General features: G+C 40.3%; 1 protein-coding gene across 1 annotated transcript in view; it reads left to right on the forward strand.

The window, feature by feature from the left end:
- The first annotated feature begins 7,377 nt into the window (after window positions 1-7,377).
- slc26a4 (solute carrier family 26 member 4) overlaps window positions 7,378-16,432 on the forward strand; it is a 36,772-nt gene continuing 27,717 nt past the window's right edge. The window contains exons 1-4 of the mRNA XM_003221505.4: window positions 7,378-7,478; window positions 12,407-12,574; window positions 12,711-12,850; window positions 15,232-15,342. Of these exons, the coding sequence (XP_003221553.1) occupies window positions 12,420-12,574; window positions 12,711-12,850; window positions 15,232-15,342 (406 nt within the window). The 5' untranslated portion in view covers window positions 7,378-7,478; window positions 12,407-12,419. The remainder of the gene's footprint in view (window positions 7,479-12,406; window positions 12,575-12,710; window positions 12,851-15,231; window positions 15,343-16,432) is intronic.

A 16,432-nucleotide genomic window follows, 5' to 3' on the forward strand; every position in this document is an offset into this window, starting at 1 on the left:
TGGCCATTGCTCTCCTCCCAAGAAGTAAACATCTTCTGATTTCATGGCTGCAGTCTGCATCTGCAGTGATCTTCATGCCTAGAAATATAAAGTCTGTCACTACCTCCACATTTTCTCCCTCTATTTGCCAGTTGTCAATCATTCTGGATGCCATAATTGTCAGGACACAAACACCTCTTAAAGGGCCACACACACGGAGTAAAGATAATAAACGTTTATTAAATGATATTCTGAACCTAGGAACACTTAACTTCAGTGTTCCTGGTAAAAGTAAACGTCCTTGCTTCAAGAAAGGCAAAAATTGCGGAAACAGAAAATAATCCGGATTATCCTGTCTGATAATCCGTCTTAACCCCAGTCAAAAGTTCACTGAAACTATTGCCACGCCCAACTACGGCACAGAAAGCCAGGAAAGGGCCAAACGCACACCTGTAGCGAGAGCAGGCGAAGCCAGGCCGAATCCAGAAACCAAAGGAGAGCCAACCGGGAGTAGCGATGCCGTCGATGCCGTCGTCAGGAGCCAAGCCAAATTCAGGAGCCGAAGCGGAAGCCGGAGAACACCAAGCCAGGAATGAGCAATGCTGTCGTCAAGAGCCAAACAGAATCCAGAAACACGAAGCTATACAGCCAGGACCCAAGCCCAACAGGAGAACAGGCAGTGACAACCCAATGTCCAAAATGACCCCTTGCCTTCTGCAAAAGAGTCTTTCCTTCCAACTCCACTTTTAACTTACGCATCGGTATCCGACGATGATGAGGCCTCCGCCCTGTCATCATTATCCACAGCTGATCTTGATCTCATACGTGAGCCTCGCCCATCATCCCTCCAGTCCCTCCATCTTCGTTCAAGACTTAGATCTCCCCATGTCCCTGGTGTATCAGTAGCTTGCCAATCCCCTGATACACCCCCAGAAACTGGCTCTGGACACACGTTTACTTGAGTCCAATCTGCAGCACTTTCCATCTCACTCTCAGACCCATCATTCCCAGAAAAAACCCTCAAATGTTTCATCTTCCATGGGAGCAGTGAGTAGATCCCGGGTCTTCTTCCTTTCCCTTTCCTCATCTGACTCTTTCTCTTAACCCAGCTTTTTCCAGCATTGACTCCTCATCGCTAGAGAACCTTTCAAACGTTTCTTCCTCAGAAGGAGTCATAAGTATTTCCCGGACCCGCTTTGCTTGCTGTTCCTCATCAAACACCTGCTCACCATTAGCCCCTTTCCTCCTGCTAGCAGTTCTACTAGTAGTAGAATTATTGCCCCCTGGCCCAACTATAACAATAATCTTCGTTTTCTTGATGTTTAACTGCAACCCAGTTTTTGCACTTTCTTCTTTCATCTTGGTTATAAGGCTCCTCAGCTCCTCCTCACTTTCATCCATCAAAGTAGTATCATCTGTATATCCAAGGTTGTTAATGTTTCTTCCAGCAATTTTAACTCCAGCCTTGGATTCATCAAGCCCCGCACGTCGCATGATATGTTCTGCATACAAGTTGAATAAGTAGGGTGAAAGTATACAGCCCTGCTGTACTCCTTTCCCAATCTTGAACCAGTCTGTTGTTCTGTGGTCTGTTCTTACTGTTGCTACTTGGTCTTTATACAGATTCCTCAGGAAACAAACAAGGTGATTTGGTACCCCCATACCACCAAGAACTTGCCACCATTTATTACGATCCACACAGTCAAAGGCTTTAGAATAGTCTATAAAACAGAAATAGATGGTTTTCTGAAACTCCCTGCCTTCCTCCATTATTCAGCAGATATTTGCAATTTGGTCTCTCGTTCCTCGAACTTTTCTAAACCCAGCTTGTACATCTGGCAACTCTCACTCCCTGTATTGCTGGAGTCTACCTTAAAGGATCTTGAGCATTACCGTACTGGCATGGGAACAAATGTTTGAGCACTCTTTTGGTATGGAGATATTAGTTGATTTTTTTCCAATCTAATGGCCATTCTTGTGTTTTCCATATTTGCTGACATATGGCATGTATCACCTTGACAGCATCATCTTTCAAGATTTTACACAACTCAGCTGGGATCCTGTCGTCTCCTGCTGCCTTGTGCTGCCATGGAGGCCCTCAATAATATCAAGGTTAGGAGACCTGCAAACATTATCAATACCCATGTATTAATTTAGCTGTGATACCTGAAATGTTGTTAAGAAATACAAAGGGAAAGAATTGGGAGGCCTGTCCATGTAACAGAATTTGAAGAAGAAAAAAGAATCTGTTTCTGGGTTGAAAGTGCTATTTTCTGTTTAATTGTGCAATACTGACTTTGAAAGTAGTTGTTATACTCCAGAAACTTTTGTTTTTATGGCTGACACAAACTATATTGAATTGGTTGAGACTCAATGAGATATTCATTGAAAAACTATAGCAAACGTGTTGCAGGATGTCCCACAAAAACAATGTTTTTGCAGTTTAATAAACCTTTCCCGTGTTTTTATGATAGAACCAATTGGTAAATGACATTTATAACCCAGGAACAAAAATCATGTTACATAGTGTAGGCAGAAGCTCTAAGGCAGGGGTCTCCAAACTAAGGCCTGTGGGCTGGGTGTGGCCCCCCAAAATCATTGATCCAGCCCCTGAAGTACTGATGCAGTTTCTGGGGCTTAACCTGACATGATGTGAGTTGTAGTTCACCCACAACCTTATGCATTTTATACAATTAAAAACTGACTTTTTCAAACAACCCGGGCAAAGCTAGGAATAATAATAATAATCATCATCATCATCATCTTGGTGGTTGTATCTGTGACTATTGGAGACCTATTTGTATATAATATAACAATAATAATAATAATAATATATTAATAATCTTGGTGGTTGTATTTATAAGTGTTGGAGACCTATTTGTAAATCATCATCATCATCATCATCATCTTGGTAGTTATATTTGTAGGTGACTGTTGGAAACTTATTTCTAAATAATGATAATAATAACATAACATACATAATATAATTATAAAATAATTATATTTAAGAATACAAAGTCTATGAAATGCAAGTTGAACATCCTTTATCCAGAACTCCAAACCACAAAATACTCCAAAATCCAAGTTAACACAGGATTGCTGAGACAATGTGATGGTTCAGTGTAAACCAACTATGCTTCATGCACAACATGATTAAAAATAGTAAAGAGTTACTTTCAGGCTAGGTGTATAAGATTGGAAAAGAGCATTAGAATAATCCAAGCAAAGCCATTCTGCCATTCAGGAATACTCAAAGCACTCCTGACAGATGGCCACCTAGCCTTTGCTGAAAAACATCCAGAAAAGGAGACTTCTACATCCATTTAGGCAGCACATAAAAGAGTTTGCTGTTTAGACTTGGCTCCCATTTCCAAGACATCTGATCATGTATATGCAAAAATTATTTTAAAAGATTTTATTAATATTAACATTAATATGTTTATTTATACCTCGCTTTTTCTCTCTACAAACAGACTCAGATCGGCTTACAGTAAAATCAGTGCAAAACAATTTAAAACCTGAAAACATACAGACATTAAGAAAATAATTAAATATTAATGGTATTAAAAGTAAACAGTTAAATCCTTAAACTTGACTAAAATGTATTCAGAGCTAAAACCACAGCACACCATGTAACAAATTTTGAATCAAAATCTGTTCCTGGTTTGAATGTGATATTTCCAGTTTAATTGTGCAGTACTTACTTGTTCTACTCCAGAAACTTTGTTTTTGTGTCTGCCACAAACTATGATGAATTGGCTGAGACTCTATGAGATATTCATTGAAAAACTATAACAAAATGTGCTCGGGGATGTCACGCAAAAACAAAGTTTTGGCAGTTTGATAAACTTTTTCCATGTTTTTAGGATAGAACCAATTAGGAAATCACATTTATAACAAAAGTCTTGTGACATACTGTTATTGCTGCCTTGGTTTTACTCTGCCTCAGAATCACCTTGAATGGCTTTGGTCAGGAGAAAGATAACATTTCCCAATACAAAAATACTGGGCGAGATTTGTATTGTTATCCACAGGAATATTCTGGTGGAGTTACCTGCTTTCAGGGTTTTCCAGCTTGTTTGACACTATGCCCTTCTTGATAGAGTGAGCAATGTCATTTTTACCAACTCCAGCATGATTTTCGTTGTCATTCCCATTGAAACTAGAGGCAACTGTATCCCACTGGTTTTCTGTATTCCACCACAATTCAGATATGTACCTACTGTAGTTGTGTTTTCTCTTAAAACAAAGTTCTTCATCCAAGGTTGGATGAAGGCAAGTGGATGCCCTTAATAATGTCAAGGTTAAGAGACCTCCAAGCATGATCAATACTCATGTATTAATTTAGCAGGGAAACTTGAAATATTGTTAAGGAAAAGGAAATAATTGAAATAAAATCTGTTCCTAATTTGAAAGTGTTATTCCTGTTTAATTGTGTGGTTGTTATTTTGAAAGTAGTTGTTATACTCCAGAAACTGTTTCTGTGACTGCCACAAACTATGTAGAATTGGTTGAGACTCGATGCGATATTTATTGATATTTATGTTTTTATGATAGAACCAATTAGAAAACGACATTTATAATCCAAGAACAAAAATCATGTTACATAATATTATATACTGATGTGCAAATGCAGATATTGAAGGGGTTGCAGTGGTGCAATGGGTTAAACCCTTGTGCTGCTGAACTGCTGACCCGAAGGTTGGCAGTTCAAATCCATGGTATGGGGTGAGCTCCCGTTGTAAGCCCTAGCTCCTGATGACCTAGCAGTTCAAATACATGCAAATGTGAGTAGATAAATAGGTACTGATTCAGTGGGAAAGGCATAAGACACTTCAAGCAGTCATGCCGTTCACAGGACCAGGAGGTGACAACACAGACTCCTTGGCTTGGAAATGGAGAAGAGTTCCTCCCCCAGAGCCAAAGATGAGCACTTTCTCCAGAAGCCAGAAATGAAAGTAGATGCCTTTGTCTTTATCTGTGTATGTGTGTCTCATTGTATTGTAACAAGGGCATTGAATGTTTGCCTGAATCTGTTTATATATATTGTAATCTGCTCTGAATCCCCACATTGAGAAGAAGGGAGTATAAATAAAATGTAGTATTATAATAATAATTACTATATTCCAAAATCAATTTTTTTTAAAAAAAATCTACATTTTATCCTAAACATTTTGCATAAGGTATAGTTACACTGCATTTTTTAAAACCCAAAGATTGTATATATTAAAATCAATCACCACTGCAAAGAAAGTTGGAAGTCATTGCAACATTGGTTTTGTGTATAAAATTACCTACAGGCCTTATTTATAAGGTGTATATGAAATATAAATGCCTTGGGTCCCATCACCAAGCTATCTCATGATGTACCTATATGCAAATACATATATTTTAAAAATCAGGGGGGAAAATCCAAACTTTGGTCCCAAGCATTTTGAATAAGGGATAGTCAATTTGTGTTTCTCTCTTTTTTTAAACTGAAGAAATCAGATTTTATATTATGCTAGTTTAGGTATCTGACAATGCCCATGTTAGGTATTTTGATATGCTATTTATTAGAAACTAGCTTGGGTACCCGGTGTTGCCTGGGTTATTTGGGAGTATGGTGTTTGTGGAGGACATTGGCATAGCACAATTAACAGACAAATTAAACCCACTGAAAACCTGGCAAAATATAGATTGTCTTCACTGCCCACAGAAGAAAAATAACCCAGAAGGTATTAACTATAATGAGCATTGCAATTATTGAAAGCAGAGATGGTTACAACACAAAACCCAAAGCATAGTTATGCTGTTATGGATTTGGGTTCAAATCCCTGCATACTTTCCATTGAAGAAGAGCAAAATCTACCTTAAGAATTTTTTTTACAGATTTTAGAGTTTTAAAAAATATATGTTCAAAATGTTAATTCTCATGCTTCTTCAACCTTTATGTATCACCAGATAATTAACCTGCCCACTTTTATAATGATGATAACAATACAACAATTATTATTATTAATCATTATGACTATCACTATGTCCACCTAAAAGTCCAAGCCACGTTCACATCAATCACACAAAATTATTATTATTATCACCATCATCCTTATCATCATCACCATCACCAGTGCTTAAAACTGGTCACGATGGAAATGTCTGGTCTAGATTCATAGTGGATGAGGTTCACAGTGTTCTTTAAAGTAAAGGTAAAGGTTTCCCCTGATGTTATGTCCAGTCGTATCCGACTCTGGGGGTTGGAGCTCATCTCCATTTCTAGGCTGAAGAGCCGGCGTTGTCAGTAGATACCTCCAAGGTCATGTGGCCGGCATGACTGCATGGAGTGCCGTTACCTTCCCGCCGGAGCGGTACCTATTGATCTACTCACATTGGCATGTTTTCGAACTGCTAGGTTGGCAGAAGCTGGAGCTAACAGCGGGTGCTCACTCTGCTCCCGGGATTTGAACCTGGGACCTTTCGGTCTGCAAGTTCAGCAGCTCAGTGCTTTAACACACTTCGCCACCAGGGCTCCACTATAATATTATATTAATATAATTATTATATTATATACTATAATATACTATAATAATATAAATGATGTCCAGGTTGGTTCATCAAGTGCTCTGCTATGGCTGATTTCTCTGGTTGAGTTAGTCTGCAATGCCTTTCATGCTCTTTGACTTCAAGCATCACCCAAGTCAAAAAAGAAGCACAAAGCCCTGACAGACCATACAACAACTGGCCTCCAACTGACAAGAGTTCTTCTCTCACCCTGGACTTTCCACAGATATATATATAAACCTTCCTTGTTTAGTTTCTCCATACCTCACAACCTCTGAGGATGCCTGCCATAGAAACGTCAGGAGAGAATACTTCTGGAACATGGCCATACAGCCCGGAAAACATACAACAACCCAATGCTAATCAAGGTGATTAATTACAACATTCACACTGACCTCCAAAGGACAAGAGTTCTTTCTCACACACTGGACTTTCCACGGATATATAACCTCCCTTGCTTCGTTTTCCAATATACCTCACAACCTCTGGGGATGCCTGCCATAGATGTGGGTAAAAGGGCGGGAGAAAATGCTTCTGGAACGTGGCCATACAGTGAGAAGTCATTGCAACTTTGTGTGTGCGGCGCCCGCCCGCCCGCCCGCCTTCGCCTGGGTCTTTTCCCCACTGGGTCTCTGTTCCTGTGCCTGGAACTGCTCAAGCCGTCTCCCCAGGTGCAGCCAGGCCTGGCAGGTGGGGCCAGGCTGGGCGTCCCGTGGGTCAGACGCCTTCCCCTGCCGCCCAACCGGATGCCTCTGTTTGCCCCTAAACAAGAAGCAAAGGCGACGAGGCCCCGAGGGAACTATAAAGGCCGCCTTGGGGGCAGCTGCCTTCTGGGGCTCTGGGAGCGAAAGGCTGAAAGAGAGAAGAAGGAAAAAAGAGAGAGAGAGAGCTGCCCCACAGCCAGCCGCCTCTTCAGGACCCGGACAGCGCAAAGAAGGGACCTTCTCCTGGAAGGCAAGGTGGGTGCTAAGAGAAGCTAAGCAGACCCCAAATAGTGGGAGGATTTAGGGTGTCTTCCCTCTCTTTCTGCTCCCAAAAAGTATAAATAAAGAAGATTCACAGGGAAGTGGAGCAGGACTGAAGTTTTCAGTGACTGCAATGATACAAATGTAAGAACTCCCCCTTTTTAATAATAATAATAATAATAATGGGATCTGCACGCATTATTCGCTGATACATCACACAGTCCTAAACACTTGGAAAGTGTCTGACGTGTGATCCAATACAACAGCCAGCAGAGTGTCTGCTGTGGACTCATCTTGTGTTTCAAATAATAATAATTTATTTCTTATAACCTGCCTCGGTGGCGCAGCGGGTTAAACCACTGAGCTGCTGAACTTGTTGACTAAAAGGATAGCGGTTTGAAGCCGGGGAGCAGAGTGAGCTTCTGCTATTAGCCCCAGCTTCTGCCAACCAAGCAGTTCAAAAACATGCAAATGTGAGTAGATCAATAGGTACTGCTTCTGTGGGAAGGTTTTTTTTTTGTGTCAGGAGCAACCAAAGTTGTTTCTGGAGTGAGAGAATTGGCTGTCTGCAAGGACGTTGCCCAGGGGACGCCCGGATTTTTTTGGATGTTTTACCATCCTTTTGGGAGGCTTCTCTCATGTCCCCGCATGGAGCTGGAGCTGATAGAGGGAGCTCATCTGTGCTCTCCCCGGGTGGGATCCGAACCTGGCAGCCTTCAGGTCAGCAACCCAACCAACCCAAACCAACCTGTGGGAAGGTAATAGCGCTCCATGCAGTCATGCTGGCCACATGATCTTGGAGGCGTCTATGGACAACGCCGGCTCTTCGGCTTTGAAATGGAGATGAGCACCAACCCCCAGAGTCGGACATAACTAGACTTAATGTCAAGGGGAAAACTTTTACCTTTATCTTTAACCCACCTCCATCTCCCCAAAGGGACTCAGGGTGGCTTACATGGGGACGAAGCTCTAAGAACAAGCATACAATTGAAACAGAACAAATTACAGAATTAAATGCATCAAAGAACAAACACTTAAAACATCTTAAAATAAAACACACAATGTATCAATTCCAGGATAAAGTAGGACTATTCAAGATGCATGGAGGGGACGGACAGGTTTGTGCTGTCGCAGATAATAGGACCAGAGTAGAATAAAGTGCTAGAACCAAACAACAGCAAGTTGGGACTCTGTGGAAAAAGTGCCGCTGATTTAATCAAAAGCACATTGAAACAACCATGTTTTCAAGTCTTTGCGGAATATTGCCAGTGTGGGTGCTAGTCTGATTTCCCTGGGTAGAGAGTTCCAGAGCCAGGGGGTCACCGCCGAGAAGGCCCTCTCTCTTGTCCCCACCAACCGTGCTTGTGACAGGAGGTGGAACTGGGTGAAGAGCCTCTCCGGAAGATCTTAGTGGCCATGCTGGTTCGTAGAGAGATGCACTTATGAAGACTAAGGCTTTGTAGGACATGACCTGCACTTTGAATTGGGACTGGAAGCTTATTGGCAGCCAGTGGAGCTTTACTAGGTAACGGTAAAGGTTTTCCCCTGACATTAAGTCTAGCCGTGTCCGACTCTGGGGGTTGGTGCTCATCTCCATTTCTAAGCCAAAGAGCCAGCCTTGTCCATAGACACCTCCAAGGTCATGTGGCTGGCATGACTGCATGGAGCGCTGTTACCTTCCCACAGAAGTGGTACCTATTGATCTACTCACATTTGCATGTTTTCGAACTTCTAGGTTGGCAGAAGCTGGGGCTATCAGTGGGAGCTCACTCTGCTCCCCGGATTCAAACTGCCGACCTTTCGGTCAGCAAGTTCAGCAGCTCAGAGTTTAACCCGTTGCACCACCGGGGGCTCTTTATCCTTTATACTACCCTGTTTCCCCGAAAATAAGACCTAGTAGAGGTTTTGCTGAATTGCTAAATATAAGGCCTCCCCCAAAAGTAAGACCTAGCAAACTTTTTGTTTGGAAGCATGCTTGCTGAACAGAATAAAGCATGCAGGATTGTTAGTCTGTACCACAGATTGTTGTACATGGAAATAATGGTAGTAACAAGAAATTCTTGATAGAAGTCACAGTTTGGTTATGCTGGTTTGTGATAACAACTACTGTACATATAATAAATGTTCAATTTTTTTGTTCAACAATAAATATGAATTCTTCTTCATGGAAGAATAAGACATCCACTGAAAATAAGACCTAGCACATCTTTGGGAGCAAAAATTAATATAAGACACTGTCTTATTTTTGGGGAAACATGCTAGCTGCAAAAAAAGTTTCTTAAAGAGGGAAGTGAGGAAGGAAGGCATGTCTGATTTCCCAGCCCCCTCTTTCTTCAAAAGGCATGAGACAGAGGCCCCTTATACACTACCATATAATCCAGATGATCAAAGCAGATCACCCACATTCTCCGTTTTGAACTGGATTATAAGAGTCTACACTGCCAGATAATCCAGTTCAAAGACAATAATCAGGAGAAGGGGGTCTGGGAAATCAGCTTCATCTTCCTCCCTAGGGGCTATTCTATGCAGCCATATAACCCAGAATATCAAGGCAGAAAATCCCACAATATCTGCTTTGAACTGGGTTATCTGAGTCCCCACTGCCATATATTCCAGTTCAAAGCAGATAATGTGGAATTTTCTGCTTTGGTAGTCTGGGTTATATGGCTGTGAGGAAGAGCCCTAAGAAACATTCCTACATATATTCTGCTTTTTCTACAGGGAGTGAAGTGAGGGCCAAATGAGGATATCACCTCTAAATAGTAGTAGTAGCAGTAATAATAATAATAATAATAATAATAATAATAATAATAATAATAATAATAATAATAATAAGTGAAGTAAAGGTAAATGTTTTCCCCTTACATGAAGTCTAGTTGTGTCAGACTCTGGGAGTTGGTGCTTATCTCCATTTCTGATGTGTTTCAGTGCCTCCTTTTTGGTACAAATGCAAGAAATCTGGGGAAAGAAGGAATATTTTCTTGCAGGACGGAATCCACCAGTACTCTTATTTCATCCTCTACAATTCTACACAGCTGTAAAAAAAAATCCAGGTTATCTGCTTTGAACTGGATTATATGACAGTGTAGACTCAGATCATCCAGTTCAAATCATATAATGTGGATTAGCTGCCTAGATGTTCTGAATTAATGGCAGTGTAGAAGGGCACCAGGAATGACATCCCTAAAGAGAACTGAAGTGTCAGAGGCCCCTTCTACACTGCTATATAAAATCCAGATTATCTGCTTTGAACTGGATTATATGACAGTGTAGACTCATATAATCCAGTTCAAAGTAGATAATCTGGATGATCAGTTTTGATAATATGGTGCCCCTTCCACACAGCTGAATAAAATCCCACAACATTTGCTTTGAACTGGAATATATGGCAGCGTGGATTCAGATAACCCCATTCAAATCAGATATTGTGGGATTTTCTGCCTTGATGTTCTGCGTTATATGACTGTGTAGAAGGGCCAGATATCATCTCCAAATACTGTAAAAATTAAACCTCCCATTTTCAGTCTTCACATTTGTAGTTTAAACCTTCATTTGCAAGCAATGCAAATCCAGCAATTGTTCTAGGATATTGACATGTTTCAGTGCCTCCTTTTTGATACAAATGCAAGAAATCTGAGGAGAGAAGGAATATTTCCTTGCAGGATTGAATCCACCAGCACTCTCATTTCATCCAAGTGTTTTGGTCTACAACTTCCAGAAATCCCAGCCATTTGTTAGGATTTCTGGGAGTTGAAGGCCAAACATCTGGGGACCCACAGGTTGAGAACCATGCTTTAGGGCCTCTTCTACATAGCTGTAAAAAAATCCAGGTTCTCTGCTTTGAACTGGATTATATAGCAGTGTAGACTCAGATCATCCCGTTCAAATCAAATAATATAGTAGTTATATGGTAGTGTAGAATGGGCCTCAGAGTCCTTCCACACAGCTCTATATCCCAGAATATCAAGGCAAAAAATCCCACAGTATCTGCTTTGAAATGAGTTAACTGAGTCCAGGAACAAAATCCCACAATATCTGAGTCCACACTGCCATATACAATGTATTCCAGTTCAAAGCAGATAATGTGGGATTTTATTCAGCTGTGTGAAAAGAGCCTTAGACTACTCACTACAGAAAACTCATGTTCTATTGTACCGATCACAACCAGAGTTGAATCTAACATTTATTACTACATTCTAGCACTCATTATTTTAACTTATTGCCGTTTTAAGCAATTTAAAATGTGGTGACCTTGTTTTATCCAAAGGCAGCAGTGCAGAGCTTTCCAAACATTTCCTGTTGGTGACAAACCCTTTTTATACTTGCATTATTTCATGATACCGTAATTCAGTTTCCCTTATAAGAGAGATGGTCAGGACACATATACATATTGTATATTGTGATAGTGAAATGTATGAAATGTATGGGAACACAACACATCTCATATTTTCACACATATGATTCATTGCTTATTTTGCATAGATTCAGGGCCCTTCCACGCAGCCATATAATCCAGAATATCAAGGCTCACAGAAAATCCCACAATATCTGCTTTGAACTGGGTTGTTTGAGTCCTCACTACCATATATATGTCACAATATGCTGATGGTTCAACTCAATTGTTACACTATGGAACAAGTTTTTTGTTCCTGGGTTATAAATGTCATTTCCTAATTGGTTCTATTATAAAAACATGGACAAAGTATATATATATATATATGACGAGACAGGTGAGCGTCCCAGCAGCAGGCTGATGTGGTGGGAAGAAGTTGGCACCTGGTGCCATAGCCATTGGCCAAATTCTTCTGGGTTCTCCAGGTGCAGGTGAAACTCAGGGGGTGTTCTGTCCTTGATGGCTGGCTGCCTTTTGGAGGCTGTGTGCTTTGCAAACGTGACTCTTTCCCATTGTTTTTCCTTCCTAGACAGAGCAGGAGCATGGCAGCAGGTGGGGGGGCCGACGGAGCCCTCCCAGAGCTCGGCCGCTATATTGTGGCCCGGCCCATCTACAACGAGGTGAACTTCCAAGAGGAGAATGAGAGAAGGCTGGTAGTGCCCAAAACACTCCGGGAACGAGTCCAGAAAACCTGCAGGTGAATGATTGGCATGCATCAGCTTTTGGTCGGGAAGGGAAAGTCTTGTCCTGCAGCAAGTGGAGGTGGCCCATAGCAGGCTGATGGGAGGGTTTCACTGTGTAACATTCGCAATGTCACATTTTGTCCTTGGCAGCTGTTCAAAAAAGAAAGCCATTCAGGTAACCAAGACTTTATTACCAATTCTGGAGTGGCTGCCCAAGTACCGGGTTAAGGAATGGCTCCTCAGCGATGTAATTTCTGGGATCAGTACGGGACTTGTGGCTACTTTACAGGGTAAGTGAGATCCAAATATAGTTCTTTTTCTCCCTATTGACCTAGTCTCACAGAGGAAAGAAACAATGTTGCATTTTGGCTGTACAAACTATGTGTTGTCAAAGGCTTTCATGGTTGGAATCGCTGGGTTGCTGTGAGTTTTTCAGGCTGTATGGCCATGTTCCAGCAGCATTCTCTCCTGACATTTTGCCTGCATCCTCAGAGGTTTGTTCAGAGGCCTGTTGGAAATGAAGCAACTGCTATCAGCACTCTTGATATTGTTAATAAATTTGATATTGGGTCTTTTTCTTCTTTTTTCAACTGTTTATTGCTATATAAAGATAATAAAGCTATACTAGGGCTTCTTTCTATCTTGATATTCATTATATCCTCTATCTCTTTAAATACCCGGAAAAGGGAAATGAATATGCAAATAGAAGAGTGGTAATATTACATGTGATATTACTAATAATGTTACAGTATAGTGGTATAGTTTAATATACAGTAGAGTCTCACTTATCCAACATTCGCTTATCCAATGTTCTGGATTATCCAATGCAGTCTGCCTTTTAGTAGTCAATGTTTTTGTAGTCAATGTTTTTAATACATTGTGATAATTTGGTACTAAATTCATAAATACAGTAATTACTATGTAGCGTTACTGCATATTGAACTACTTTTTCTGTCAAATTTGTTGTTAAACATGAGGTTTTGGTGCTTAATTTGTAAAATCATAACCTAATTTGATGTTTAATAGGCTTTTCCTTAATCCCTCCTTATTATCCAACAGATTTGCTTATCCAACGTTCTGCCGGCCCGTTTATGTTGGATAAGTGAGACTCTACTGTAGTAATATATAATGCTAATGTTGTGCTATGTTAATAATATAATATATTGTATGTACATATAATTTGTAAGCCGCTCTGAGTCCCCTTCAGGGTGAAAAGGGTGGGATATAAATATAGTAAATAAATAAATAATAAATAAGGAAGTCTGGAAATTGGCAATAAATGATAAGCTGACATGTAAATTAAAAGTTAAAAGAGGAATATGAAAACAAAATGATTTTGTTGATGTGTGGAGAAAATTTATTGAAAGAGGATTTAAAAAGAAGGATGGAAAATTACCTCCACAAGAGGAAATGAAATTTTGGAAAGATAATGTATAAAAGAAATCGCTCGGGGGGGAGAGGAGCATGGTGGTATGGGATAATATATATTTATGGGTGAAAATAACAGTGGATGCAAAAATGTATTGAAGAATTGTATTGAATATTGAATATTATGGGTCTTCTCTATAACAAGCGATGTATAACCAATGTTTTAATAAATATTATTGTAAAAAAAAAAGGAAATTAAGCAAGTGGGGTGTATATATACCTGTGGGATAATGTCCAAGGTGGGAGAAAGAGCTAACACCTCTCAGCAAAGGATTCCCCCAGGCAGGAAGCAGACAGGCTTTGAAGCTGCAAGGCTATTCAATGCTAATCAAGGTGGCCAATTGCAACATTCACACTTGCTTCAAACAGACAAGAGTTCTTTCTCCCACCCTGGACCTTACGCAGATATATAAACCTCACTTGCCTAGTTTTCAACAGACCCCACAACCTCTGAGGATGCCTGCCATAGATGTGGGCAAAACATCAGCAGAGAATGCTTCTGGAACATGGCCATACAGCCCGGAAAACTCACAGCAACCCAGAACTCTTGTCTGTTTGAAGCAAATGTGAATGTTGCAATTAGCCAACTTGATTAGCATTGAGCACCCTTGCAGTTGCAAAGCCTGACTGTTGCTGCTTGGGGGCATCCTTTGTTTGGGAGGTGTTAACAGGCACTAGATTGTTTGTTGTCCGGAATTCCCCTGTTCTTTATTTACTGTCTTGATTCTGGTATTTTTTAATACGGGTAACTGCTAGTTTGGCAGAAGCTGGGGCTAACAGTGGGAGCTCACTCCGCTCCCCAGATTTGAACCACCTACCTTTTGGTCAGCAAGTTCAGCAGCTCAGCTGTTTAACCCACTGCGCTATTGGGGGCTCCTGAGAAAGCAAAGTATACTTTTAATCATGAGTTACCATTGAATGTCAGCTTTCATAAAACCATTATGAAACTATTTATTTATTTATTTCTGGTATTTCTACCCCGCCCTTATCCCCTAAGGGACTCAGGGCGGCTTACAAATTGGCAACACATTGCCATCACATCAACAATACAATAGGCATTAAAAACTAAAAACATTTAAAACATCATAAAAACCAATATACAATAATAAACATTACCATGCACCAAGGTAATGTCCTTTCATTCACTAGACCTTGTTAATCCAGAGTCTTAAAAACCGACCGTGCCAAGCTCAAAAGTTTGAAAGTTTGAAACTAATGAACATTTTTATTTTGTACATCTTAGGCTTGGCGTATGCATTGCTCGTTGGGGTGCCAATTGGTTATGGCCTGTACTCTGCTTTTTTCCCCATCTTGCCATATTTCTTCCTGGGAACATCTCGACACATCTCAGTTGGTAACTATGTACTGCTCCTTTTTACGAATATCAGCAGTTTCTTTTTAAATGATTTTTTTTCCAAAATAGTGATGTCTGGGGGTCCAGATTACTCTAATGAGATTTTCTGCTGTGTCTTGTTATATCTGTACGCTACTTTTCACAGCTCCCCTGTTCCTCCATATTTTTCCATACATATATGTGTGTGATCAAATCTTTTAGTAGTACTAGAACATAGTTCTAAGGCCCCTTCTACACTGCCATATAAAATCCAAATTATCTGCTTTGAACTGTATTAGATGGCAGTGTGGACTCATATCATCCAGCTCAAAGCAGATAATGTGGATTATCTGCTTTGATAATCTGGTTTAAATAACAGTGTAAAAGAGACCTAAGAAAAGACAATAACGTTAAGATAGAAAGCAGCAGGAAAAGATGAAGACCACATCCCAGATTGATAAACAGAAGGGAGACTTGAAGGTCTCTTTTTCATATCGTGTTTCCCCGAAAATAAGACATCCCCTGAAAATAAGACCTAGCACATCTTTGGGAGCAAAAAGGAATATAAGACACTGTTTTATTTTCAGGGAAACACGGTAGGTAGTAGACAACATTGTAGAATACTTACAAAGCATCAGGCTCATTCTTGCTTATGATCTGCGAAATCAGCCCCCCAAATGATAGTGAAATAATTGAGCAATTACTGTAGCAAATAACCTACTTGGCTCAAGTGTGTAGGCAGCTGGTAAAAGAGTACAGCCATTATAATAAGACAGCAACTGTTGGTACTCACACTCTTTAATTAATATTTTAACAACATAATAACAGCACTCTTGGGTCCAGAATTCTTCCCACCCTCTGTAGGATCAAAGATTTCTGCTCTTCTATATGCAGATGACATGGTGTTAATCTCATTCACCCAAATAGGTCTAAGAAGGCTGCTTACTAAGCTTGGCATATACAGTAGAGTCTTGCTTATCCAACATAAACGAGCCAACAGAACGTTGGATAAGCGAAAATGTTGGATAATAAGGAGGGATTAAGGAAAAGACTATTAAACATCAAATTACATTATGATTTTACAAATTAAGCACCAAAACATCATGTTTTA

Source organism: Anolis carolinensis, chromosome 5, assembly GCF_035594765.1.
Source record: "Anolis carolinensis isolate JA03-04 chromosome 5, rAnoCar3.1.pri, whole genome shotgun sequence".
NCBI classification, from domain to species: domain Eukaryota; kingdom Metazoa; phylum Chordata; class Lepidosauria; order Squamata; family Dactyloidae; genus Anolis; species Anolis carolinensis.